Source organism: Vespa crabro, chromosome 20 (assembly GCF_910589235.1).
Source record: "Vespa crabro chromosome 20, iyVesCrab1.2, whole genome shotgun sequence".
In the NCBI taxonomy this organism is placed as follows: Eukaryota; Metazoa; Arthropoda; class Insecta; order Hymenoptera; family Vespidae; genus Vespa; species Vespa crabro.
This window is the reverse complement of record NC_060974.1, coordinates 3,148,532-3,175,955: the sequence shown is the minus strand read 5'-3', so window position 1 is coordinate 3,175,955 and position 27,424 is coordinate 3,148,532. Positions and strand designations below refer to the sequence as shown.

Below are 27,424 nucleotides of genomic sequence, written 5' to 3'. Positions count from 1 at the left end.
TATTATGTTATTTCCTTTTAATTATGTATTCTTAATATTTATTTATGTTGTTTCTTTCTAATTATGTATTTAATTATGTGTTTAATTATGTGTTTATATTTTTAATTATGTTTTTAATCTATTTTTATTAATTATAATTTATAAGCTTTAGGTAAGACCGATGGGATGGTGCATGCTGCTTCTCTTTTTGTTTCTTTTTCTAGGTCTCTTATCTATTTATATATATTTATTTTCTATTTGTATTTTATATATGTACATATATATTATTTTGTTTTATATATTTTTTTGTTCTTTTATTTCTTCTTTATCTTTTTCTTTTACAGTATAGGTCATCGAGGGATAGGTTCATCAGCCGCCGGATGATTCGTCGCATGGCAAGATTCATCATCGATTTTTACGCGCGAATACGGGAAGGATAGGAAGAACACTTGCGCGCGTGTCGGCGGGCACAGGCGTGGGTGTTCTCGGGCGCGATTATATTACGTTTGATTGTTCGAATCGAAAACGCGAAATGTAGAGTAGAATCACCGTTTTTCTAACACTCGCGTGGGTGTTCGGGCGCGATTAAAGGTCCTACCGTGGACTTCGTTTGATTTTTTCAAATTTCCGATGGGGTTACTTCGCGAATTTCGGCTTAACAGTAGAATCTACGTAATTATAACACACACGTGAGTGTCGCGACGCGATTAGTATTTCAAAGGAGTGCGCTTTGTTTGTTCGAAATTCGGAAAGCACGAATTCTGATGTGCTTAATAATCCGTTATGTCTGAAGCGGACGGTGCAAATGGTGGAGCTATCTGTAAGAGGTGTGTAGTAGCTAAGCTACTCATACCCTGTTAGTTAAGAAGCCAGCATTGAAGCGGAAAGGTATCCCGGATCGGTATCGCGGAACGCGGATTTTAGAGTAGAGTCACCGTTAGCTCGTGGGTCTCCACATGCAGCAACCTCCCCGTGGTGAGACCTGGGTCGGTAGTACTTCTGATAATCGTAATTTATATGTAAATTATATAACATAAGTACTATCGGGCAAATGGCTGCATATTTTAATGCATTTTCAATATTTTTTCCTAATTCGAACTAAACGTTAAAGTACTTAGATTTTCATTCATTTAATCATATTTCTGTAAATAAATTGATTACATAAAATTTTAAATTAATTTCTTAGATCAACGAAAAATTCTATATTCTTTATTATTATTATATATTCTTAATTATTAAAATGCATTAGCATATCATAGTTGGAACAATGATTCTTGTTTAAAATGATGGAATTATCGACAGAGAGGATCTCGAGTGTCCGCAGAGTGCCATCTATCGATAATATAGTCCCGTCGATAAATGTCATCGGTACAGTAATTTTATATATTGTCGATAAATTGAAGATGTAAAATTCTATTTAAAAGCAAACATATCTATGGTCGATAATACAGATTATACCGAGGATGTAACAAATTTCAAAATGTCAAATACATGTTTGTCGAGATACAACAAACATGATTCAAGCTTCCAATTTAATGATCCTATTGTTATATACATTTATATATATATATATATATATATATATATATATATATATATATAAGCGTTATATATCTATTAACAATATAATATGAAACATTTGAGAAATAATAATTTAAGTTAGAAGTCATAGAAAAAGTATGAGATCTTTTAAGTATGCGCATCAAGTTATGCTCAATCATTATATTGTTTTTATTTGCCAGTGAAGCGAAAAATAGCTTTAGCAGGCGCGCCCAGAAACATTACGTACATTCAACTTCCGGCTATCCGTAAAGAACACAGTGCTCGCACACTGAGCATTTATACGCTTCCATAGCAGACCCATTTCCTTGACGAACAAAGATCTTTTCAAACTTGTCCCTAAAACTATAACGTTGCTAGTATAAAACGACCTTTTATTTTCCATAAATATTACGTTTAATGGAAATTATTCCAAAATCATGCACTACGTATCCATTATCCATTATTTATTCGATTATTCCATTGAACAGAATTATTTGTTTGTTCTCAAATAAACCTTACCATTTACTTTCGAATTCTTTTTGTTTCTAACGTTGCTATGTTCATCGATCATTATCGTACGTATGTAATAACGTTTACTTTAATATTTTCATGAATCAATAAATAAATTGCGAGGACGGTCGAGTGCTGAAAAAAATGAAAAATAAATAAATAAAAATAATGAAAAATAGAAAAGAAAATAAAGAAAAAAATAGAGAAGAAAATAGAGAAGAAAATAAAAAGGATAATTCACAAACGTAATCGATTGATTTTCTAATATATATATATATATATATCTAAACATATAGGAAGACAAATGGGATCGTTAGAGAGTTAAAATCGTATTATATAGGAAATGGTTTCCAATCTATACGTACCGAGCAGGTGGTGTTAAGGAAAACGAGCGCGATACCGGCGTGGTTCAAATTTTAAACAGAAGATCGGACGCGGCGCTTGCCATCTGGGGCTTCTTCTACGATCTGTAAAACCCATACGGTGCATTTGTCTTGACGTTACAAAAGGCTACCTATAAAAATTTCGATGCACATTATAAGATTTTTTAATAAGTTTTTCGAAAAAAATTAAATCAAATAATACAAAGAATACATTATGTATTGTGTACATATATATATATATATATATATATACACGTATAATGAAGGCAGGTGTGTATAAGCATAATTTCGATTCAAATGGCATTGTATTATACCGCATACGCATTTCTCGATTCGTTTTAATTAAAAACTGAAGAAAATAACGTCGTCTTGCTACTGTTTGACTTTACGATAAAGGAAATAATTTAATTCGATTGCTCGAAAATTAATCAAACGAAAAATAATTGAATTTCTTAATGTGCACAATTTTTTTTTTTCTTCTTCTTCTTTTTTTTCTCACTTTTCGATCGATCATTTAGTTACGTACGTATGTAAGTAATTAATTAAACGAGAGATAACAAATAACTTTTAATTTGTTCGCTTGCATGCGCATCGTACGCATATACGGTGTCATGTATTAACGAATAAATTATGCGAATAATAATAATAATAAAAAAAAAAAAAAAAAAGAAAAAGAAAAAAAAAAAGAAAAATAAAATCAAGGTAAAAAGATACGAAGGATAAAGTGAATATAAATAACGCGCGTTATATCCCATGAATAAAAATCAACTATGAGCGGAATGGGAGGGAGTAGTAGGGGAGGGTGTTCTTTTACTAGGTGAGAGGCGGGGGGATGGGGGTGGGGGTAAGTAAAACGTTTATCCTTAGTAAAATAAAATGTTCGTCTTTAAAATATTTCGAAAAAAGGTATTGATTCTATTTCTTTGTAATAGAAAATCTCGGATGGTACGTAGAGAATGGTTTTCGTATGAAAGGAAAATAATATTGCGTAGGTAAATGCTGAGGAGCTAAACCAAGAGACCGGTACAATTTCGGTGGGAGCACGTTAAGGAGCGAGAAGGAGATGGGAGGGATTGGAAGGGAAGGGGATGGGAGAGTGGTTTGTTGACGAGTAGTCCTTAACACAACGAAAAAGCAGGTATAGAGGAGGGACCAAAAACCGTTTGAAACTTAGTGGCGGATATGACGAGAGAATGAGATTGAGAGAGAAAGAAAAAGAAAAGAAAAAAAAGAGGAAAAAAAGAAAAGGAAAAAAGAAAAAGGAGAGAAAAAAAGAAGAAGAGGGGAAAAAAAAAGAAAGAAAGAAAGAAAGAAAGAAAGAAAAGAAGAGAAAAGAGATAAAGTGCATTTTGGTGGTGCACGATCCGGAAAAGGAGAGGTAGAAAAGAAGAGAAAAGAAGAGAACAGAGCAGAACAGAACAGATGGAAAAAAGCTAAGGGGTAGGTAAGATCTGAACGTTTCTTGGAAAAACGAATGGTCCTCTTGCTCTCTGGAACCTCTCTTTCTCTCTCTCTCTCTCTCTCTCTCTTTCTCTCTCTCTTTCTCTCTTTTTCTCATGGTCTCTCATGGTCGGTGAAAATCCTTACGGACGGACGATGTCGAACAAAGAAAAATGTTCCTTCTTGGGGTGACGGTCCTACATATAGGCCGTTGGTTGGGGCAAGCTGCAAACGTTTTACTACAACATGATCGGCAATGTCCTGCTGGCATCTATATACATATATACATACATACATACATATGTACATATAAGAAATTAAAGTAGGTAGAAAAGTTAGATGGTGTATATACTAGAGTAGGTGAAAGAGAAAGAGAGACCTTCAAAATATTCTGCGAGAAGAAAAGATCTAGCGCTTGCATGCGCGTTCTCTCTCTCTCTCTCTCTCTCTCTCTCTCTCTCTCTCGCAAATATCCCATAGTCAAAAACTCTTCTTCTATCGAACAGAAATGTACTCATATATGCATACCTGTGAACGAACGAACGAGCGAGCTAACACAAGTTTGCTCGTCCCTGACACTCGTCGTTATTCCAAATCCAAAGTTCTCTCTACGTTAAGGGTGAGATATTACAGAGGGAACAAGAAGGAGAAGGTCAACCCCTCGCGAGAATGGAAAAGAAGAGGACTCGAGTACAATCTGGAAAAGAAATTCAGGGGCAACTGTTAGCCTCGGTAAACGGCTGGTGTTGTAAAGAGAGAAAGAGAAAGAGAAAGAAAAAGAGAAAGGGATGAAGGGGAAGAGGCAAAGAGAGAGAGAGAGAGAGAGAGAGAGAAAGGGGAGGGGAAGCAAATGGTGGAAAAGGAGAGATCAAAGGGGATAAAAGGGAAAGAACGAGATGAACAATGAAAAGTAGAGACAGGAAAGAAGGAATAGTGGAAATAAGGAACGATGAGCGAGAAAGAGAGAGAGATAGAGAGAGGACTTCTCTTGCCTGTGCCCATGGTTTCACATACATATTCTTGTAAATGTGTCTGTATGTATTAGTTGGATCTCTTCTATCTTTCTCTCTCTATCTCTCTATTTATCTATCTATCTATCTATCTCTATCTCTATCTATCTTTCTCTATGTCGACATACATGTAAGTATATATACACAAGTATATATGTACACATATATATATATATATAAGCGCGTGCCCGCGCAACCGACAGCAGATGCGCTCAGAGTGCAGCTGTCCTCCTACAAGTGGTTCTCAATCATCCCTTTTCTTCATTTTCTTTCCCCACCCCACTTCACTCTACTGTACACCGATCGAGCGCTGAGGTACGCGCGCGCGTTCACGCTCTCGCTCTCGCGGGCACGCTTCCGCGTGTGACAAAGGAAAACGCAGTAGTACACACATTTTGCTGCCCCGATAAACTACTCTGTGAGCGCTGCCCTTGCTCTTTTTCTCCTATCGGATTTCTCTTTGTTCCGACTCTTAACACACGCACACACATATACGTATTACGTACGTACATGCGTATTATACATATCTATATATGTATATATATATGTATGGTGTGTGTATATATATATATATATATGTATTATGTGTAGCAAGAAAACCTTGAGATGTAACAAATTACATAATTCACACGTTGTTGCTGTTATTGTTGTCGTTGTTATATGATTTTTAATAATTTTTGTCCTTCTCGATCGAGAAAAATATAAGTATAAAGATTTGACGTATAAAATTGATCCTACATGATCCAAGAAGAACGATTGACTATTCATTTTCGAAAGCTTCCTTTCTCATTTTTAGGAAATTTCTATATTAATCGTTAATTTTCTCAATGATATTATTTATTCGTCAATATTTTGATCCGATGATTACGTCGAAAATGATTTATGTATGTCGTTTCAAACATTAAAAGATATACGTATTATTTTGTCACGCACAAAACGTACGATATATAACTTATTATTATATTTTTTAAATTGCTATTGATATTTTTAAGATTACGGTAAAAGAGAATTTTTATCTTTTCTTTTTTCAAGCTCAAATATATCTGCTTACTCTTTTTCCTTTCAAAAAAGAAGGAAAATGAAAAATTTTTAAAAACAACGAATAAATTCACGTTCGCAAAATTATAAAAAAAAATATATTTCCTTAGATATCACTTTTTTATAATCGTCGATTTATATATACATACATATTATATATAGTTACGTGTGAATATGCTATCAATTGCATCATATACTGTAAGAGCTTGTGAATTAATAAGAGGGGACACGACGAGAAGAATAATCAATCATCGCGATTAAATAGTAACGTCGTTTAAAATAAATCATTTAACAAGAAAGTTGTATAGAAATAATGTAGATCATGGAAATATCATTTTCAATTTACAATAATGATAAAAAAAGAAAATAGATTTTGTTTGTTGTCATTAAGGATAATAACGAACTATCGTACCAAGAACAACAACAACAGCAACAACAACGTTTTTACTTTGTCCATGATACTATAAGATGAAATAATCTGAAAAATATTATATATTTCTAATTAATTCTTTCAATGATTAGGATTTATCTTATAATAGATAGTTAATAAATCATTGGTGTAATGAAATGTATATCCGTTTATAGGAGTATATTAAAATATTATGAATGAATTTATGTTGATTCCTCTTTAATCGACGATACGATTAATGCCTACGATAAACCGTTGCAACCTGCTATGCTGGGATTGCTCGTTGAAGCTGAGAGAGAAGCACGTGGTCGTCCTAAGTTCCAGCTGTCCCAGGTGAAGGAAAGAAACGACCGGATGAATAGTCCTTGAAAGCAACCGTGTTGTTATCTGCAAACGAGAACCTAGTTTATGATATATAACACATAAATAAATAAATAAATAAATAAATATATATATATATATAATATTTCTAGAATATATATTTCAACATATCATTTTTCCATATAACTATGATTTTCCTAATGAATACCGTTATCAATGAACAACATTTTTTAGCAATAAAATTTATTGCACATTGATATCATCTTGAAATTACTTAGGAAATTTATAATTAATCATAAAGATTTATTTACAACGACGCATTAGTGTATATATCTGGGAAAGAAGAGATAGTAAAAAAAGATTATTTTTTTTTTTTTTTTTTTTTTTTTTTTTTTGATGGTGCGAGTAATCGGTTGAAGTAAAAAAAGGAAAAAAGAAAAAGAAAAGAGAGAGAGGAAAAAAACGGACAGTTTAAAAAGGAAAGAGGAATTTTTAATAGCGTGGTATTGTTAGTTTTAAATCATAATAAATCAAATCGAGAAAGAGAGAAAGAGAAAATAAAAAGAGAAGAAAGAGAGAGATGGTTAGTTCTTTTTTTTTTTTTTTGCAACGTCTTCATCGTCAGTTACACGGTGAAGAAGGATGTAAAAGACCAACCAAACCAAACCAAACCAAACCAACCAACCAACCAACCAACCAACGAACGAACGAACGAACGACAAACGAACAAAAATGGTGTATATAGTTGAGTCTTGAAAGGTGGGTAGTAGAAAATCCAGGACAGCTGATACAATTTTGGCGGGCTCCTCGATGGCGGATCGGTACACGACAAAGGAGTATCGGCTAAGGAGAGGAAAAAGAGAGGGGTAGTGGGGTAAACCAAAAGGAGAGCAAGTAGATGAAGTAAGAGGGGGATCGAAAGGAAGAAAAAAGACAGAAAGAGAAAGAGAGAGAGAGAGAAAGAGAGAAAAAGAGAAAGAGAGAAAGGGACACCGGATGGATAGACGAAGAAATCCAACAGAAAGAGAAAGAGAGAGAGAAGGCGAGAAAAGGGACGAAATGGTGGAAAGGGGGAGGATTTGAAGTCTCTCTCTCTCTCTCTCTTTCTGTGTATGTATGTGTTTGTGTGTGTGTGTGTGTGTATTGCTGCTGATCCTGCTGTTGCTGTTGTGTTGTTGTTGCTGTTGCTGCTGCAGCTCCTGCTTCTCCTGCTTCGTCGTTGCTCTGTTAAATAAGAATAAGCTCCCCACCACCGAGAAGCCTGCGGGTACCTATATAGCCAGGGGCTTTCATGTACTCACGGCAGCCAAAAGGAATAAAGAGGCGGAACACCTGGCCACGAGCAGCAGTTTGCTCGAGAACGTCCTACGCGAAGCGTCGTTTGCATCCTCACTTCTTCTTCATCATAATCTTCATCCCATCGTCATAGTAATCATCATTATCAACTTCAACTTCATCATCATCATCTTCATCTTCTTCAAGTCAGGATTTCTCTAGCAGTTTATATCTTTTCTGGCAAGAATTATCAGAGAATCGAAGAATACGTGCTGTTGTCGTGCCGCCACTGCCACACTGCCACTGCCGCCACTACCGTCTACTTTATTTTACTACTACGTCTTCTTCTTGGAGACATCGTTGTTCTGAAAGGAGTACCGGCTAAATTAGTTGTGTTTTGTGCGTTGTATATTATTGTGAAGATAAAGAAGAAGAAAGAGCGAACGAGCGAGAAAAGATCACGGCAAAGGAAAACAGTTGAATAAATATCTTCTCCTCATGTCTCTCTATCTCTCTCTCTCTCTCACTCACACATACACACATGAATGAGAGAAAAAACCACGAGGAGGACAACGACGAGGATGAAGAAGAGGAGGAGGAGGAGGAGGAGGAGGAGGAGAAGGTAAACGTGTTGGTCCACGAGGGAATTTCTTCAAGAGGATCGGGTTATACGAAAAGTTCGATAATTTTTGTCGAGATTTCGATTGGTGTATGTATATACATACATATATATATATATACATATATATATATGTATAAGTATATTTGTTATATATCTATATATCTAACGCGATATAATCGTTCTTGTAAAATAATATTCGTAATAATGTAACCCTTTTTTTTTCTTTTTTTTTTTTTTTTTTTTTGAATTCGCGATTAGAAAATTTCATTCGAGATATCATTAATCATTATTATTCGGTGCTCGTTGTTTTTTTTATTCGTTGAACATTAGAAACGTGTCGTGATCATCATCTTTTCTAAATTATTCGTTCTTGTGAGGATGTGACTCCTCTCACTCTCTTCCTCTTTCTCTCTCTCTCTCTCTCTCTCTACCCCCCACTCTCTCTTTCTCTCTCTCCCACTCATTCAGTCATTCTCTTCTTATCTTTCTTTTTCATCAGTAGTCATTGCGTCGACGTCGACGTTGTCATCGACGTCGTCGACGTCGTCGTCGTCGTCGTCGTCGTCGTCGTCGTTATCAGCATCGTCATCGTCTTCTTACACAACGTGCGCGTCGTTTGAACATTATCGATGATAATCCCTCCTCCCCACCTCCCCCACTATTTCTTCTCTTCGCGTTTACTCGAAAACAATATATAATGGATCACAAAACTATAATGAAAATATAACGATAGATCATAAGTATAAAGATATCGACTTTTTTTTTTTTTTTTTTTTTTCTTAAGTAACTTTCCAAAGATAAAACAAAAATAAAAATGAAGAATGATATATTAAAATAGATGGATTAATTTCAAATCAAAATAGTTTTCGAGAAATTAACACGCGGAATCCGTTCTCATCCGAGAAAAGTAATATTCGTTCATCAAAAGAGAAATAATAATCAATCCTCATAATTCGTTGTTACGTATATACATTCATGCATACATATATACATATACATACATACATACGTACATACGTACATGCATACATACATAAAAACACATAACGAAAGGGCTCTTCGATTTGGAGACTAACCGCCAAGGCCAAATCGTAGGGTCTCGTCCCGCGCGCACGTCCGTACACGCACACGCACATACACACATATACATATATATACATATATATTATGTACATACATATATACAGGAACACATATATACCAGGAAACACTTTGGTGGGGTGCTCGATGCACATTTTCTGTCGACGAGAACGCGCGAACCTACAAAATTGGAGGGCTCTGTTGGTCGGTGTTGTTCCATAGTCCACGTCGTCCGTCGTCGTTGGTTGTGTGTTGGTAGTATTAGTAGTTGTCGACGACTCTAGCAGAACTTTTACAAGAGCCCCGGCAAATTGTTTCGTAGATTTCTTTTCATTGGGTAACCACAAAAAAATTCGAAGAATACTCATGTATACTTCCCATTTTTAAACTGAAGTCCTCTCTCACGCGGTCATCAATTCCTGAAAATATAATATACCTAAGATAGTTTCGTTTTGGTATTTATAATAATTTATGTCGTGCTCAAAAATAATATCGATTAATTTCGAACAACAAATAAAGATAGTAGTTCGACGAGATTGATGATCAGTCTTTTTTTTTTTTAATCGTGATTTTTTGTTTTTTTTTTTTTTTTTTTAAATTATTTTTTATTTAAGACGCGCGTTGAAAACAAGTGAAATAAAAAATATACATGAAAATCCTACGAAACTTTTTTACCTACGTTTTGACGAAAGGTGGTAGGGTCTCTCTCTGTCTCTCTCTGTCTCTTTTTCTCTCTCTCTCTCTCTCTCTCTCTCTCTCTCTTTCTATCGTATGGTAGGGAGGGTATCTATCGTTCCTTTGTTCAGCTCAGAATGAAAGGAGACGACGCGTTTTATACTGTCCGAAATTTGAGTCGATTCGTAACCCCACTCTCTTGAACGTGGCCAACCGGTACAATTCCTTTTAGACCATGGGATATATGGGATATTGCACAAATCAAAACTAAAATGGTTCGTCGTGTCGCCGTCTTCATAGGTTGCCATCAAGAAAAAAGTATTACGTTTATTTTGGATCCTACTTTTAATGAAGAAAAATCGTAAACTACAACAAAAAAAAAAATATATATGTGTGTGTGTGTATTATATATATATATATATATATATGTATATATAAAATTTGCATCGAAGATAGGTCGAGATTTGTGACAATGTTTCATTCATTAATTATATAATATTGCACTTGTCCCGGCCTATCGGAATGCACTTTGTAACATCTCGAATAACTTAATTAATTTCACCTCTAAGAAGAATCAATCCAACGGATAGAAGAAAATGATGAATAATAGGTTACATGCGAAGAATTGAAGAATAAACGCTGCGTTCTTTTTTGTTTCTTGCGCAGGCGCAGAAGAATGAAGAAGAAAAAAAAAGAAAAAAAAAAAAAAAGCAGGAAGGAAAGAAAAATATTGACGGAGAGAAATTTCTGACGAGATTTTCGGTAGGCTAGGATGTGGGCATTATTTGTTACATGGATTTTAATTCAAATTGCACTCGTCCCGGCCTGCTGAATTTTCTCGATATATATCGTCCAATTATTTAATTATAATTATTATCGAATTTTTGCTTGTTGTATGACATTATTTTTTCTTTTACTCGTCGATTGTCGTCCAATAAAGGTGTTTTTTACCCATCGAATGTATATAAATTCTGTTAATCATTCTTAAAAACAAACAAACGAACAAACTATCTTTCGTTACGTCCTTATGTTTATTGGTTATGTTCTTCATTATTGGATTTTATCGTGTATCGAATAAACGGATAATTAAATTTTCAACGGGGAAAAAAAAAAAGAAAAACAAAAGAATGGTTTATTCGTTTGGCATTTACCTTTCCATTCCGTCATCTTACGAAAACTTTATTCTTCCCCTTATCTCCTCATACCGCTCTCATCTGCAAAAAACGCGAATCCAGATATTACAATCAAGAAATAAAGAAGATATTTAATATAAACGAGATTATAGACAGAGAAGATAGAGAAGATCGTTTTATGCATTCATACAGCAGCACTATATGTCTACGTATGTATGATATACATATATGTGTATATATATATATGTGTCGTATATGAGATTCCCGAAGGGGAGAATGCTTGTTGCACGTTCATCCTCGCGTGACCTTGACCTTAATAGGAAAAGAGAACTTATTACGCGAGAAAATTTTGAACATAACCTCTTCGACATTTCGAGGATAACGTTTATCTATCGTTTTTAACTTATTCAACGTATAAATATGTTGTTTTGATGTCGCTACTGGAAAAAAAAAAAAAAAGAAAAACGAAAGAGACACATGGTTATATATAATGACAAGTGAAGCGAGTGTAGATAGAGTGAATATAGGATAGAAGAAAGGATTACAAAGAAGGGGGTTGCTAGAATCTAAGCGAAAGGGTTAAAACCCATACATACAACGATGCTTTCGCTCGCATTATTAACGATCACACACGAATTCGAAAGAAAGATGTGCACATCTCTTTGTTTCCTCTCTCTCTCTCTCTCTCACACACATACACACACGCACACGCACACACACATACGTAACCGTTCCACGAAACGGTTGCAGTAGTGAAAAAGAGAAGGATAGGAAGAAAGAAAGAAAGAAAGAAGGTAAAGAAGGTAAAGAAGGTAAAGAAGAAGAAGAAGAAGAAGAAGAAGAGGAGGAAGGAAGGAAGGAAGGAAGGAAGGAAGGTAAAGAAGGGAACGGGCAAAAAAGATGAAAGAGAAGGATTCTTCTCGCCGCGAACCTCGAATTCACATGATCGCTCTTCTCGTACCTTCTAAGATTCGGGTTTCCTGCGCGCGGCTGTGCATGCCTTAGGCGTGAAAAAGAAATGCTTTTGATATATAGTGATATGTACATATACATATGTACATATGTGTGTGTGTATGTACCGTGTGTAACACACATACACTTCATATGTATGTATATATATATATGCATAATGCACGCACACACGCGTATATTTGATATATCTATACATACATCATCCTCCTTTGTCTACTACTCACTGACCGATCCCTCTTGATCGTGCCCGTCCGTTGTCTCCCTCTCTCTCTCTCTCTCTTTTTCTTTATCTATCTTTCTTTTTCTTTCCTTCCCTCTCTCTCTCTTTCTCTCTCTCTCTCTTTCTCTTTCGTTTTCTTGGAGTCCTTTCCGTGCATACTCTTCTCATACCTTCTTTCTTTCTTTCTTTCTTTCTTTCTTTCTTTCTTTTTCCTTGATATGCGCTGTACCTACGACTAGATCCGGCCATTTTAATTCGTCTCATATGCAGAAAGAAAGAAAGAGAGAGAGAGAGAGAGAGGAGAAAAAAAGAGAAGTACAAAGAGACGACGAAGAAAAACCTGATCAAAAGGAACACTCTTCTCCTGTAAGAAGAAACGGGGGTTTACGTTACGTTCGATCGAATGAGGAAACACAATAAAAGTAGTGGGGTTGTCTCCCCTCCTCTCTCCCACCCTCCCTCCCTCCCGACCTCCGCCCCACCATAGAATCACGCGAATCCTGTTTTTCATTCATATACTATGGTGGAATACGCGTGTAACGCGCTGCGCAAGCATCCCCTTTAAAGAGTCCCACGGTTTGAAATAAAACACCTGGCTTCTTACGTGAGTAACGCGCCTCGTTCTCTCTCTACGTATGTACATCCGCTTACGCGCTCTCTCGCATACACATATATACATACATACATGGATACGCACGCGCGCATACACACACATACAGAAAGATCTTTACTGGGTAACACACACTTACGTTCTCACGGCGTAGGAACCCATGCATTTTCTCTCTCTCGCTTTCTGTCTTTCTCTCTCTCTCTCTCTGTCTCTCTGTCTCTCTGTCTCTTTCTCTCTCGTTCTTGATCGCTGCGTACTTCTTTTTCCCCGCTTATACGCCATCACAGAACTGGGGTGTACGTGGTGGTGATGTTTTTACCTTCCTTATAAACTTTATTCAATTCTTTCCAATAGGGCAAAGGGTTCAGCATGCATATGGAATATATAGCATTCATATGCAAAAGAAAAAGAAGAAGAAGAAAAAAAAAAAAAAGAAAATAGAAAAGAAAGAAAAATAATTCGAAAAAATTCGAATCTCTCTGTATCTCGCGACCTACCAGCTGTTGCGAAGCCTTTTCTCTTTCTCTCTCTCTCTCTCTCTCTTTCTCTCTCTTCCTCTCTCTCTCTCTCTCTCTCTCTCTCTCTTTATTTAGGGGTGGCGCAGAAAGATCTCAGGGATTAAAGATGATACGACCTGAAAGCGAGACGTAGTTGTTTTGTTTTTTTTGTTTCTTTTTTTTTTTTTTTTTCTTTTAACGGTAGTTTCTCACACATAACGATAACTTCGAGAATTCGTTATCATTTTTTTTTGCTATCTTACCTAAAAAGCTTCCTTCAAATTTCCATCCAATGGTTATCATTACGTTAGAAATAAATCTTTCGAATAACGTCATTGATGGTTATATGATAGTTTTTCAAATGATGATGAGTATTGATATTAATTCAATCTACGAGAATATTTGTAATATATGTCTTAATTAATAATAGAAACTTTTTTTTCTTTCTTTTTGTCTAATACGTAACACAATAATTCGAGTAGAGTCACAATAATGGCCACAGCGTGCAACGTACTGTAACTGAAATGACGAAGTATTCAAAATCCGTTATAGTTTAAAATGTATATATGTATATGTGTGTATATATATATATATATATATATATATATATATATATATATATATATAATCAGTAAAATATATAATACATTTTTTTATATCTATTCACGTTAATTGCGAAAATATTGACAATATTTTTATTTTTGTATAATTCACTTAAATAATATTTTAAATTCTATTTATCGAAATTAATCGTTCGCAGAAATATCGCGATTTAATCTCAACTGCTTTTATTTAATGAACCGTAACGCGCTTGATTTGATACACGTAGATACCATATTGTAAAGCGCGCTTATTTAAACTGCAAGTAGAGTGCAGCACATGTAATATCTTTTCTTTTCATATCTCTCGATAAAGTATATTATGTAAATGAATGTAAATGAAATTTTATATTGATTTATTTTTTATTTATATTTTATACATAATTACATCGTTTATATGTTAAAAATTTTTAATTTAATATTTAATATATACATATATATATATATATATATACACAATTATCGATGATCAAGCATAGTATTTTGACAGATAGAATTAAATGTATGAACAAACAATTATATGTATTATATATTTGTAAAATTGATTTATAATAATCGAATGACCATTATTAATGAAGTAAATTACATATTTGTATTTTTTGGAAATTCTAATATTATTAAGCCTGTATATAGGCAACCAAATAACTGAAGATGTATGAATGGCAATGCTGTTGTGATAATGTGATTACCAATCGAGGCTTTTAATATCGTGAAAGAATTAGTTTACAACGTGCTGAAATTCTAACCTATCTATATTCGAAAAAGTTTATTTGTGTTCTTGAATTTTTGATAATAAAAATAACGTAATGAACGCTTTAACAAATACGTCATGCCGGTATGTGGTTATGTTTTTTGAAAAATCATACGAATGTATTCAAATATATATATTACGTAGTTATTTTTATATAATCTATTTTCGAGGGACTTTCAAACATTCATTATACTTAATTTAATATATATATATACTTTTTTTTTTTTTTTTCAAAGAAAAAACTTTAATTATCACCAATTGTTGTTATCATATTAACATGTCAATATTTTACTATCGTAAATAGTGTTTTATTTTATTGTATTGAACAAATATTATTATACTCTATAGAGTGACCAGTAAAATTATAAGACGATTGCAATCCTCGTCTTCTACAGCATCTTCTACAGCATCTTCTACAGCATCTTCTACAGCATCTTCTACAGCATCTTCTACAGCATCTTCTATAGTTGACATTAAAATACCAGATAAAATAGAACGTGGACCGACAGATATTTTAAGGGTTTGTAAAAATTATAATACTTCTCCATCTTTTTTTAATGTTGATAAAATGTAAAAAAAAAATATTTATTATATGTGTTATAGGCTCTAGAAAGAACTATCTCCAGAGATTACTTTACTCCACATTATAAATATTATGATGATCCATATTTAACGCCTACATCCAAGCATGCTCAACGTCATTATGCATTATCATTTGAATCTGGTAGAAAGACAGGAATGTGGGTTCATCAAGAACATGCTGACTTATTCAAACAGAATATTGCTGATCCTGTTATAGAGGTAAGTGTGATTTTAATTGTTATTAAAATTATATTTAGATCTTTTTGTAAGTTTATAAAATTCAATTTATATTACATTATATATATAAAATGTTCATAGGAATTTATGCCACCGGCCATATATACAAAAAAAGAACAAGTTTCAGAAGAAATATTGTTAAATACAATATCAAAAGGTAAAACAGTTGAGGCATTAGAAATATATAACTTATTGGAAGAAAATGTGTCGATAAAAGCTAAGCAATATCTTTTAGAATTGTTATGCTTTTCTAATAGTTCAAATCTTAAGCAATTTACCTTTCAAGAAGAACGCTTTTACATGTTTACTGAATATGAAACTAAGAAATGTAATTGGAAGTATGTATTCTAAGGGAAACACTAATATTTTCCTTATTGGATAAATTAAAGTCTGAAAGAGTTATTGTATTTTTTTATATTATTAATTATTGTTAATTTTAGAGAGGTAGAAGAAGTTGAAAAACTATTTAATTTCTTGATATCGCAAGATGCTGAAACAGCTGCTGCTGCGTACAATACTTTAATATGTGGCAAGGCTAAATATTTACAGGTATAATATTTTTTCATAATATATGTATATATATATATGTATATTACATATATATTACATTTTTCCTAAATTTAAGAACTAGAGGTATTAATATCTAATATTTTTCACAGGCACGAGAAGCTTGGTCGCTATTTGTTCAATGTAAGGAAAAGAAAATACCATTAAATGTTAACGCATATAATGCAATAATAAGAATAATACCATATGTGAAAGAAACTTTGAAAGAACCTGGAAATGAGATATTAAAAATATTTCAAGACATGAGTGATAATGGCATACATCCTAATTTAGGGACATTAAATTCCTCTTTGGAAATAATTTACACATTGAAATCATATAATATAGCAGCAAAATTTACATATTCTTTATTGGATATATTTAAATTATTAGAAATAAAACCATCATTAATCTCGTATTGCCATATACTTTATTTGGAAAATCAAAATAGTAAGAAAGTTTATGTTATATTTATATGAAATTACACAAAATAATGTTTTTCTTAATAATTAATTATATTTATTATTTTTGCATTTAGGCGAATCCTTAATCACAATTTTAGAGAATATGTTAGATGTATTAGAAATGGAGACCCTTGAATTTCGTGATATGAAAGATATTAACTTCTTTCCTGTTGCAATGGAAATAGCTAAAAAAGAAAATAACTTGAAAATAGGAGATAGACTGCATGCACTTCTTTTAAAAGATGACAATTATAAATTCCTTGCTAATGCTTATTTTGTAAGTTTTTGACAACTTTTAATTTCAATCTATATATATATTATATAATATTTCTTTATTCATTTTTAGGAGAATATCTACTATCGACACTATGTTAACTTAAAACTGAAAATGCTACCGATAGAAAAGTTCTTTGAGTTTTATTATGAATTAAGTATGCATGTTTATATACCAGAAATAAGCATTATGGAAAATATTTTAACTATTTTACAACTTCAATCGAAAGAAATTATTATGGAAAATTTACCAAAACTCATGTCCCAAATAAAAATGTATAATATGATACAAAATGAACAGTTAATAAAAATATCTTTAGATATAGCTTCTCATTGTGATATTGAAAGTGAATCTCCACTTCATAAAGTATTTGCAACATTTGCTTCGGATATCTGGCATGATAAACAGGTTAATGAATTTATTTATACTTTATTTATGATATTTTATATATTGAATCGGCATTATATAATAATATATTTATTATTTTCAGTTAAAACGCTCAAATATTAGACAAGTTGTATGGAATATTGTAATATTGAAAGATATAATTTTGCTGTTGTTACGTGCCAATTGGTATAATAAAGCATTAGAAGTATTAACTTTTATAACATCTTGTGAAGGATCTGTAATGGGTATATTAAATGCCGATCAAATCAATCAACTATTAGAAATTTGTATTTCACAAGGCTATGGATCAATTGCTCTTGTAAGATATATATATATAATTTTTATATATCATTAGACTTTATACATACATATATATATATATATATATATATATATTCAAATTGTATATAATTCGTTGGTTTTCAGCTTTTGATCAAATGTGCAATGATATCTGGTTTAGAAGAGACTCCTTTAATGGCTAGAAAAATATATAATGTCATTCCACTTACTATGGATGAGAAAAAGAATTTAATCAGTTTAGTGGGAAATGATGTATTTCAATTGGAACTATCTGATCAGTACTAATTCTATAAATACATAATGAACAGTAGTCTGTAACCTTTTTATTGGATTATACTGATCCATAAATCCATTAACTATTTCAAAATTTTCTCTTGTAACTATAGATATATTAGATGATGAATTCGTTAAATGAGCATATACGTGTCCCGTGATTTTATATTTATTAATAATAAAAATATATATTGTCTAATCTCTTTTAATGAATAATCTATAATATTAGTGCTTATAAATAGTTAGACGTATATTAAATTATATAAAATTTATTCTATGAACAAACTGCATATATTTTAGCGAATGTTATTGATATAATTCAGTAGCTTTGTCCCCCTAAGGAATGTAAATCACATGCACGATCGACATGTACATCGTAATGTCCTTGTCCCTTGAGTCTCGATCCCGAACGATTAATGAATTAGATTGTACGATGGTGGGAGGCTGTAATCCCTTGTCACTCAAATAGCTATTTCCTGCATCACATAGTATAACGTCATAACACTTTCATCTGCTTTAAAAACTAAGACAGTCATATCTGGTCTCATTCGACCAACTTAGAGAGAAATAAAGAGAGAGAGAGAGAGAGAGGATCTATTTATTGCATTTGATATTTTTAAGAATTTAAAGAAATATATAAGAGAAAAAGACTATGCGGCTTACATTAGAGTCTATACGTGAATTGATCATGAAAGATGAATCTGACGTGGTGATTAATAGTGTAGAAGAAGAGCCAGGATCAGGAAGAGGAGATAATTATACATCAATGTTATATCGTGTTCGTGCAAAGGGCAAGAAACAATTGAAAAGTGGAGAATGGGATAATTGGGAACGTGCAATAATTTATAAAGTTTTACCTCAATCAAAGGAACGCAGGGAAGCTTTCAAAAGTGAATTGCTATTTCGTAATGAAGTAGCATTTTATACATACGTTTGGCCTGCATTAAATCAGATGCAATTAAATGGTAAAAAAGTTTTCAATGGTATTGTTAAAGTGTATGCCGCAAGAGCTGATCTTATAGCAATGGAAGATTTGAGGGAAAGAGGTTTTAAAATGGCTGATAGACGGAAAGGTCTCAAATTTGAACATTTAAAGCTTGTATTGAAGGCTCTGGCTGGTTTTCATGCACTTAGTCTTACGTTAAGAGAAACAAGGTAAATCTAATCTATATGATTTCTTATAAAGGGTACAAATATTGCTTTTTCTTTCTTTTTTTTTTTTTCTTTTTTATATTGCATTTAATTAATTATTTATTTCATATGCTCACAAAGACCGGAAGAATTCTTAAAATTATCAAATCCAAATGATGGTAAAGGCATACAAGAAGTACTGTTCCGTATTGAGAATGAAGATTGGTATCGACAATATTATAAGACTGCTGCAAATAATGCCATAAGAATGGTATCCGATGGTCTTCCTGCATGTATGGAACACAGGAGAGAAGAAATTATGGAAAAGTTGAATGCTTTTTTAAATGACAATGTCTTTTTTCGTACAATGAGCGAACTTGCTGCGGCACAGGGTCCACTCACTGTATTCTGCCATGGTGATTGTTGGATTAATAATATCCTTTTTCGAGATCAACAAGATTCAGAAACTGAAGTAAGTTTTCTATTGACAAATAAAATAAGCATATAAGATTATGCAATAGCAGTAGAATATATATTGTATCTATTCTCCTTTGAATAATTAATTTCAATAGAAAAAGAAATAAAAAAATAGAACAATATTTATTTTAATTTATTTTTATTATATAAATTTATAAGTTTTTTTAGTCTAAAAAATTTCCTATAATTATCATTAATTTTTATACGAAAGATCTCACTTTAATCATTCAGCCTAAAAGGCTTTGGAATTTAGAATGTAAAAGAACATATATATATAAAAAAAAAGGAGGAAAGAAAAAAAAAAGAAAGATATTATTATGCATGATAATAAACACATTTTAGAATATGTCCTTAATTATTTCTCTGATCAAGATGCAAATAATTTCTCACGCTAAAAATATGCAATATATATATATATTATATAATTATAATTATATATATATATATATGATAAGTAAATATCAAATATTCTTAAATATTCTCTTTTGAACTTTCTAATACATATGATATCGACATTATTTCATATATTTATTATCATTGAAAATATTTAATATATTTTATGGATAAGATTCGGTATTCATGTTTTCTTTTTTTTTTTTATTTTTTATTTTAAATATACTATTTTCTTAATTATTTTTATGAATGTTTATCTATAAATAAATTTATTTACACTAGTAAAATACTTTGCATTGGAATACACAAAAGGTATTTCTTAATTATAAGTAGATCAATTTTATGTATAAAATCGTTTTTATGTTCCGTGTGTTATTAATTTAGAATTTATCGTGGAAAAAAAAAAGGAAAAAAGAAAGAAAGAAAGAAAGAAAGAAAGAAAAAAAAAAAGGAAAATAAATTGTATCCTCTATAATATGTTTTAATTTTTTAATTTTTTTCAGGATATTTACTTAGTTGACTTTCAACTAAGTCGAGTTGGTTCACTTGCTCTTGATCTTGCAAATTTACTGTACTGCTGTACAAGTGGAGAAGTTAGAAAGACATACATGACACAATTGCTTCAACATTATCATTTTCATTTGATGTCATCGCTCCATATACTTAATCCAGAGCAACCACCAAAAAATGCTTCTATTATATGGGAATTGTGAGTAAAAAATTAAAGAATATGTTGAAGAAGAGAAAAAAAAAAAATGCAATATTTCAATATACAACATGAAAAAGTAATGATGTGAAAAAAATGTGATAATAAACGGACATAGATATTACACAATCATTCCTATATTCATTTCTGTTTAGACTGAATAAAGAAATGCGAAGATGTGGACGATTTGGTGTTGGTTTAGCTTTGGATATTTTGCCAATTAGTACGTGTGCAAGCGATGAAGCTCCAGATTTATATGAAAGAGCAGAAGCTGGTAAAGAAGAACGCAATACACGAGCACCACCACGACCACCACCACCAGGAGCTGAATGTGCTCGATTGATGACTGATTTAGTTTTGGAATTAATACACAATCATGCTTTATAGACTGATCGTAAAATTACCAAAAAAAAAACATAAAAAAAAAAAAAAAAAATAAAAAAAAAATTAAAAAAAAAAATAAATAAAAAAAAAAAAAAATAAAAAATGAAACACTTCATAGTATTATAATAAGTATTAAAAATGCTTACTATTATTTTTATGGCTTTATAGTTTACAATGATTGATTTTAATGTAGACACTAATGGATTATTTGTGTTGTATGTATTTATATATGCAAAATTTACAAGCGCTAACGAGTAATTTGATTTTGAAAATAAGATATTTAATTAACAATATCTTTTTTTCATTCAAACAAACAACTTTTCAAAATAAAATTGATGTAATAGCAGCTTCTATTCATAGTTGTGATCTAAAAATTTTCAAAATAAATTTATAATTCACCGAGAAAAAGAAGATTAAGATAGTTCTTTTTTTTTTTTTTTTTTTTTTTTTTTAAATCCTTTTCGAATATATACTATTTGACTATGAATACAGGTACAAAAATCTATACAAATTTGGTAAAATAATTAAGAAATAAACATGAAAGAAAATATGATAATTAGAACGAATTAAAAATTGTTGTTGTCTGGTGTAATGAAGGTGATAGAATGTGTAATTATATAAGTGTAATTTATGTTTTTTTTTCTTTTTTTTTTTTTTTTTTTTTTTTTACTATCCTACAGAGTGATATTTGAAACAATCATAACAGCATAGAATTAATGCTGTTATGACTTGTCGCTAATATTTTAAAATAACTCACGATGGAGTTATGTCTGCTCAGGTGGAGTATGTTGTTGTTGTTCTTGGGCTAAACGTTGATGTGCCTGTTGTCGTGCTCTGAATTCAGCTGCTCTCAATTGTTCTAAATGAAATTGTTGTCTTTCGGTAATAAGTTGTTGTCTTTGATATTCGAGTCCTTCGCGTTCGCGTTCCATCGTTGTTTCTAATTCTTCAAAATGACGTAATTTAATTTCTAATTTTTTCATTTGAGTTTCAACCAGTAACGCGACCAAAGATTTTATTTTGCGTTCCTCTACAGCCGCCAAATGTTTCGCTTTCACGGCAGCAGCAGCTAATGCCGCCGCTGCTGCGGATTGTAATTGGGCATCCCTGACAACCTAATTTATTTATAAGGAAAATCTCTCATTAGTATTTTATTCGAGTAAATAATTCGATTAGTTAGTTGATTTTTATCCATACGTATTGATATTATATAATATATATATAATGTAATTTACCTTATCCTTCTTTTCTTTTGCCTCTATAGCTTCAGCATCAATAGAAGATTTAGTATCGTCTTCGCTCTCTTTAGATTCGTCCTCTTTCTTCGTTATCTCCAATGGGGATTGTTCTACGTCCGATGAATCCTTTGATTTTTCTGGATCTTCTTTCTTTGTCTCTATAGAAGCTGGACCTGTTGAATGAGGAGAAGTAACTGCTGTTGCTTGGGTACCAGCTGTTGATGGTGTTGTAGTATCGTCAGGTGGTTCAGGTGGTCCCGTACCAGCGATACCTGATTGTGCAAGTCCAGCAGCTGGATCAAATTTTCCTAATGATCAAAAATTGTCTTTTCTATTATCGATCACTTTCATCGAGAGAGAGAGAGAGAGAGAGAGAGAGAGAGAGAGAGAGAGAGAGAGAGAGAGAGAGAGAGAGAGAGAAAGAAAGAGAAAGAGAGAGTTTTTGTAATAGAAATGTTATTTTATTTATAACATAATTACCTTCTGAATTGGCACTAGCTTGAACATTTCGCAAATGTTGATCTAATAACGCAGCTGGAACTTGATCTTTAATAGCAGCAAATTCTTCCATAGCAGCTTTTGCTGCACTAGCTGCCACCCTAGGATCTACGACCGAAGCCAAAAATGCGACCGTACTCATAACCGGATTTCCAGCCTTTGAGAAAGGTACCGGCTGATATGCAAGAGGTCCTAAACCTTCTGGACCACCTTCTTCAAGATACGGATCTTCTATGGGTAATCGTAAGAAATGTAATATGCATTCATCTTGCGTTCTAGAACCAACGTGTTCGCAGACTTTATTCCAATCATCTTTATGAAGTTCTAAACCTTCTAATAATAAAAGTGTTTCTTGCTCCGTCCAATCGCGCGTTGCCCCGGCCGCTTGTTTGTTCTTTAACACTGCTGGTTTCCTAGAATACTGATCAATTTTTAAACCAAAGTTTGTCATAGCACTGGCCGAAACTTTTTCTTCGACACCGAGCGCTGTAGTAGATTTCTTCTCAAGATCAAGCAACGTTTTTGCTGCCGATGGTTGTGGCGTTTTTGGTGGATTTGGATTAACTGGTGCAAGACCCGATGGAGTATCTGATAATACATGAAAATGAGATGTTGGGGGTGGACCCATAGGCGTTGGTCTGGATTCTGCATCTACTTGATAATTAATAAGACCCCATTGTTCCAGAAAAGCATGTACGCGCATAATCGCACAAACGTCACCAGCTAAATTACGCCTATAACGATAATCAAATATTATTACGTAGCATTTAATTTATCATTGATAAATATTTTATATGAAATTATACCTGCATGCTGTCGATGTGATATATTCCGTCGGATTTAATCGATATGTATCGATCATAAAATTTCTATATGCAAGATAAATTTCTGGTGTTTTAGATTTGTTTTTGCCATTGAAAAATTCAGATAATGCTCTTTTTTCAATAGTATGAATTGAATTATAATCAAACCAAGCAGAATAACTAGGTACAACTATATGATGTGTCTGTTCCGTAACATTATCTTCTGGCTCATCTCCTTTACCTCCTTCTCCTCTTTCTTTGCTTGTATCTCTTTCCTCTCTATCTTGAGTACCCTGAGAACTTCCTTTATCACCTAAGTCAATCGATTTGTATTTTCAAATATAACAATTTATATCAGAATACAAAGTATATTACGTTAAAAGGATTTTATTTTACAAACCTTCCATTGGTTCATCCAAATCTGCCATATTGCCGGATTTAAGAGGTTGTAGTTCATTATCTTGTTTTTTATTTCCAGTTGATGCCAAACTACTGCTTGTAGTTGCATTACTACTTTGACCTGTAACCGGTGGATTAGCAGGAGCAGCAACAACCTCTACAATCCGAGGTTCCGCTGGTGGATCTTCCATCCCTTGAGTAAGATCTTCTTCTTCGTCCCCACCACCGCGTGATTTTTTTGGAGTAGCTGCCGAAGAAGTTGATGAAGTGCTTTGTATATTTGATGGAGCCCTGCTACTGAACATATTATATTTAAACATCATAGTGTGCTACATTTGAATTCTATCTTTTTCCATTTATAATATATAACCATTCAACAATATCATTATATGCAACACAAACCTTTTGCGTTTTCCAACTTTTGGTGGGGGACTAGGTGATCTTTTTCTTTTTGGTTTTTTTCCTGGTGGTGGGTGAGCAGGTTGTGCCATCAAATCTTCTACTAAAAGTCTATATTTGTGAACTTTCTTTTGTCCACTATCATCTACCTCATAATCTTCTTCATTCATCCATTCATTATATTGATCTAAATCAAGCGCCCATGTTGCCGATACCTTATATACCGATCTAAAAATATATGTTAAATCTTGTAAGATAATTAACTGAGTCAAATTATAAAAGATATTATAAACGAACAATGTATTAATTTTACCTTGTACTTGTAATATTAAGAGTTCCTTCAGGAAATTCCCAAGGAAGATCTAGAGTAGTCCAAGAGTCATAACTATCTGGGAAGTAGTACCAATGAAGAAGAACCGATCTTTCACGTCTCATACATGGTCGTGCACATTCTTCTTCCATTGGATCTACTGGTGGAAAAATAATATGTGTAGCATCTGCTTCATTTTCAACAACTGTGCCTTGATGTCGTCTTACTGCTTCTTTTACTTTTGTAGCTGTTGATTTATCGACGTCAGCTCTTACAAAAACGCTTGGTATAGTCAAACATCTATTTTGAGTTAAAGCACGCTCTGCTGCCATTAACATTTCTACTATACGATCCATACGAGATCCTGACTATACAGGGATAATTAAAAAAAAAAAAAAAAAAAAAAAAAAAAAAAGAAAAAAAAAAGAAAAAAGAATAATGTTATATTGTGCTATCAGATATAAACTATATCTTATGTAAAATAATATATACCTTTAAAATTTAGAAATAACTTTAAAATATAAAAATTTATATCTAAAATAATACCTTTCCAACTGGAAAGTCAAATCTCCGCCATCCTTGTTCTTGCTTAAATCGATAAGCAGTGGAAAGTATATGACACAAACCTCCTCCAGGTTTAAAGTCTAAGAAACATTTCATCTAGAGAAAATAATTATTACCTTGTCTGTACAATGTATATATACATACATATATATATTGTTACTTTTATATATATATATATATATGTAATTTGAATTATAATAAGTAATATATTATACATACTGGAAGTCTTGTCATAGGTGGTTTAGTTACATTTTTTCCTAAATTATCCTCTTGAAATTGAAGTAATTGTACCACTAAAGTTGCTAAGGTTTTATTAGTAGGAGGATCTGTTTGTACATACTGCAAGAAATATTGATAAATACAACTGTACAAAATTGACTTTAAAAACTTTATGATAGTTAATATAATTTGTACAATCTTGTCGCATGAAGTCATTCTATCCGGTATTAAACATCATATGATAAGATATAATTATAACAATTTAAGATTTGAAACTTGAATCGCAGAAAGTATAATTTAATCATATGAAACTATGCAAAGAGTAAATTAGCACATGTGCATATGCATACTGAAACAATTAGAAAAATATGGCATCAGAGTACATAAGTTTGGAATCTAAGACATAAAAATAAAAGATAAAATATCAAAATACATGTTTGACTATAAATTAACAAAAAAAACTAAAAGAAAATTAATATCATTGTAAGACATATATAAAATGTTTCCTGATGAATTCGACGCCAACTATATGTACATACCTTTTTGCAATTTTTCAGGAGCCACTGTTTAACCCCATCAAGTTGTGCGAGAATTTCCGCAGAATCAAAAAATTTGGCATTGGGTCCTCCATCCTTTTTTGGGCCTAACGCAAGCATTTTGATTATAAATTTTATACCTACAAATTCTTCAAGAATAGTACGAACAATAACGCCGCGTTACTTGCAAACATGACACGCCTCTGAAGTTGGTTGTATCTCTTCACTTCTCAATTACTCAGCACGCCTACAAATTTAATTCTTGATGTTGAAAATTGAACCGTTAAAATTATTATTTTTACTATGAAAATGTAACTATGGTTATGAGAAAAGCCTGTGGTTATAATAATACGTTCGAATTATAACCTAAATAAAAATACAGATATGACATCGACGTGAAGAACGATGATTTTCGGATGATATGATTGGCCAATGTGATCGTTCAAATATGTCGGCCAATGCACTTCGATGGCGCAGGAAATTCGTAAGTAAGGTGATTAGCGAAGAAGCCGCTAACCTAAAATTCTTTGAAACATTATTTACATTTTTCTTTTCACTTTTACATTAAAATATTAAGATTTGAATATTTTTTAAATTTGTAATATGAGCAAAAAGATTTTCTACTCGTTAATGTTACCTTTTATAAAATACAGAGCAGTTATTATATTATAAAATATAATATTTTATATATTAAGTATGTAATGTAAATTAATTATCATTTACGATGGGAGAACAATTTGAAATGTTTATATGAATTAATTAATTATTTTTCAGATAAGACGCAATTATGTCTGAAAAAAAGGAGGACTTTGATGTTAATCAAGTTTTTGAAAATCTATTATTCGCGGAAGAGCAAGCGCAGAAATCTGGTTACACAGATGGATATGAAAGTGGTCAAAACAGATTATTGAAAGGATATCATCTTGGATATCATAGAGCTAGTTTAGTAGCTGCTCAATTAGGATATTATTGTGGTGTTATAGAGCAGTATCTACATAGTAATAAAACTGCTAATGAGAAGGTTATATCATTGGCTAATGAAATTTTAGATAATATTCATCATTTTCCTAAACATAACGACGATACTACAGATATTTTAAAGACTTTAGAAAATATTAAATTCAAGTATGTTAAATTTTGCTCCTTAGCAAAATTAAATCCTGTATATCCTGAAGCTAACAAACTTGAATTTTGAATCTTAATTTCTTTATATATATATATATATATATACTACACCA

The 27,424-nt window shown here is 32.2% G+C and overlaps 4 protein-coding genes and 1 long non-coding RNA gene across 23 annotated transcripts; 3 read left to right on the top strand and 2 right to left on the bottom strand.

The window, feature by feature from the left end:
- Positions 1-1,666: 1,666 nt before the first annotated feature.
- Positions 1,667-14,230, bottom strand: LOC124431229. Of its 13 annotated transcripts, none has more exons than XR_006943936.1 (12): positions 13,980-14,230; positions 13,359-13,853; positions 11,436-11,498; positions 10,289-10,650; positions 9,731-10,028; positions 7,934-8,272; positions 6,574-6,698; positions 4,383-4,551; positions 4,002-4,125; positions 2,397-2,545; positions 2,041-2,166; positions 1,667-1,884 (listed from the first exon to the last, which is right to left on the bottom strand). It is a non-coding gene; the product is annotated as an uncharacterized LOC124431229 (long non-coding RNA). The 13 variants fall into 13 exon arrangements; XR_006943938.1 differs by lacking the exon at positions 4,002-4,125 and having other exon boundaries at positions 13,359-13,562; positions 13,717-13,853; XR_006943943.1 differs by lacking the exon at positions 4,002-4,125 and having other exon boundaries at positions 13,359-13,542; positions 13,717-13,853.
- A 567-nt stretch (positions 14,231-14,797) lies between these two features.
- Positions 14,798-18,328, top strand: LOC124431221 (protein PTCD3 homolog, mitochondrial). The gene is made up of 10 exons (XM_046978848.1): positions 14,798-15,150; positions 15,415-15,586; positions 15,670-15,867; positions 15,967-16,223; positions 16,326-16,434; positions 16,545-16,881; positions 16,970-17,172; positions 17,242-17,577; positions 17,660-17,875; positions 17,983-18,328. The coding sequence occupies exons 1-10, from the start codon at positions 15,122-15,124 to the stop codon at positions 18,139-18,141; spliced, it is 2,016 nt and encodes a 671-aa protein (XP_046834804.1). The 5' UTR covers positions 14,798-15,121; the 3' UTR covers positions 18,142-18,328.
- Positions 18,329-18,382: 54 nt separating this feature from the next.
- On the bottom strand, positions 18,383-26,632 carry LOC124431218 (SWI/SNF complex subunit SMARCC2). Of its 5 annotated transcripts, XM_046978841.1 has the most exons (12): positions 26,553-26,632; positions 26,371-26,433; positions 26,190-26,293; positions 25,651-25,770; positions 25,414-25,527; positions 24,871-25,235; positions 24,561-24,785; positions 24,160-24,455; positions 23,763-24,072; positions 22,939-23,690; positions 22,456-22,766; positions 21,864-22,335 (listed from the first exon to the last, which is right to left on the bottom strand). In XM_046978841.1, the coding sequence occupies exons 2-12, from the start codon at positions 26,378-26,380 to the stop codon at positions 21,985-21,987; spliced, it is 2,958 nt and encodes a 985-aa protein (XP_046834797.1). In that variant the 5' UTR covers positions 26,381-26,433; positions 26,553-26,632; the 3' UTR covers positions 21,864-21,984. The 5 variants fall into 5 exon arrangements, with proteins under 5 accessions (XP_046834796.1, XP_046834797.1, XP_046834798.1 ...); XM_046978840.1 differs by lacking the exons at positions 26,371-26,433; positions 26,553-26,632 and adding an exon at positions 18,383-18,605 and having other exon boundaries at positions 21,978-22,335; positions 26,190-26,364; XM_046978842.1 differs by lacking the exons at positions 26,371-26,433; positions 26,553-26,632 and having other exon boundaries at positions 24,160-24,452; positions 26,190-26,364.
- Positions 18,602-21,316, top strand: LOC124431225. Its single transcript, XM_046978856.1, has 4 exons — positions 18,602-19,284; positions 19,402-19,732; positions 20,634-20,839; positions 20,992-21,316. Exons 1-4 carry the CDS (start codon positions 18,782-18,784, stop codon positions 21,221-21,223), a joined length of 1,272 nt encoding a protein of 423 aa, XP_046834812.1. The 5' UTR covers positions 18,602-18,781; the 3' UTR covers positions 21,224-21,316.
- Positions 26,532-27,381, top strand: LOC124431228. 3 transcript variants are annotated; one of them, XM_046978860.1, is made up of 2 exons: positions 26,532-26,670; positions 26,961-27,381. In XM_046978860.1, exon 2 carries the CDS (start codon positions 26,974-26,976, stop codon positions 27,379-27,381), a length of 408 nt encoding a protein of 135 aa, XP_046834816.1. In that variant the 5' UTR covers positions 26,532-26,670; positions 26,961-26,973. The 3 variants fall into 3 exon arrangements, with proteins under 3 accessions (XP_046834816.1, XP_046834817.1, XP_046834815.1); XM_046978861.1 differs by having other exon boundaries at positions 26,552-26,679; XM_046978859.1 differs by lacking the exon at positions 26,532-26,670 and adding an exon at positions 26,687-26,880.
- Positions 27,382-27,424: the final 43 nt, after the last annotated feature.

Bases quoted from the DNA above. Each gene is read 5' to 3' on its own strand.
- LOC124431225 (XM_046978856.1), top strand. From the start codon at position 18,782: ATGCGGCTTACATTAGAGTCTATACGTGAATTGATCATGAAAGATGAA. The intron at 19,733-20,633 runs GTAAGTTTTCTA...AATTTTTTTCAG, and splicing joins AACAAGATTCAGAAACTGAA to GATATTTACTTAGTTGACTT. The intron at 20,840-20,991 runs GTGAGTAAAAAA...ATTTCTGTTTAG, and splicing joins GCTTCTATTATATGGGAATT to ACTGAATAAAGAAATGCGAA.
- LOC124431228 (XM_046978860.1), top strand. From the start codon at position 26,974: ATGTCTGAAAAAAAGGAGGACTTTGATGTTAATCAAGTTTTTGAAAAT.
- LOC124431221 (XM_046978848.1), top strand. From the start codon at position 15,122: ATGAACGCTTTAACAAATACGTCATGCCG. The intron at 15,587-15,669 runs GTTTGTAAAAAT...TATGTGTTATAG, and splicing joins GACCGACAGATATTTTAAGG to GCTCTAGAAAGAACTATCTC. The intron at 17,173-17,241 runs GTAAGTTTTTGA...ATTCATTTTTAG, and splicing joins TCCTTGCTAATGCTTATTTT to GAGAATATCTACTATCGACA.
- LOC124431218 (XM_046978840.1), bottom strand. From the start codon at position 26,306: ATGCTTGCGTTAGGCCCAAAAAAGGATGGAGGACCCAATGCCAAATTT. The intron at 25,771-26,189 runs GTATGTACATAT...TATTTCTTGCAG, and splicing joins TCCTGAAAAATTGCAAAAAG to TATGTACAAACAGATCCTCC. The intron at 22,336-22,455 runs GTAAATTACATT...TAAATAAATTAG, and splicing joins CAAAAGAAAAGAAGGATAAG to GTTGTCAGGGATGCCCAATT.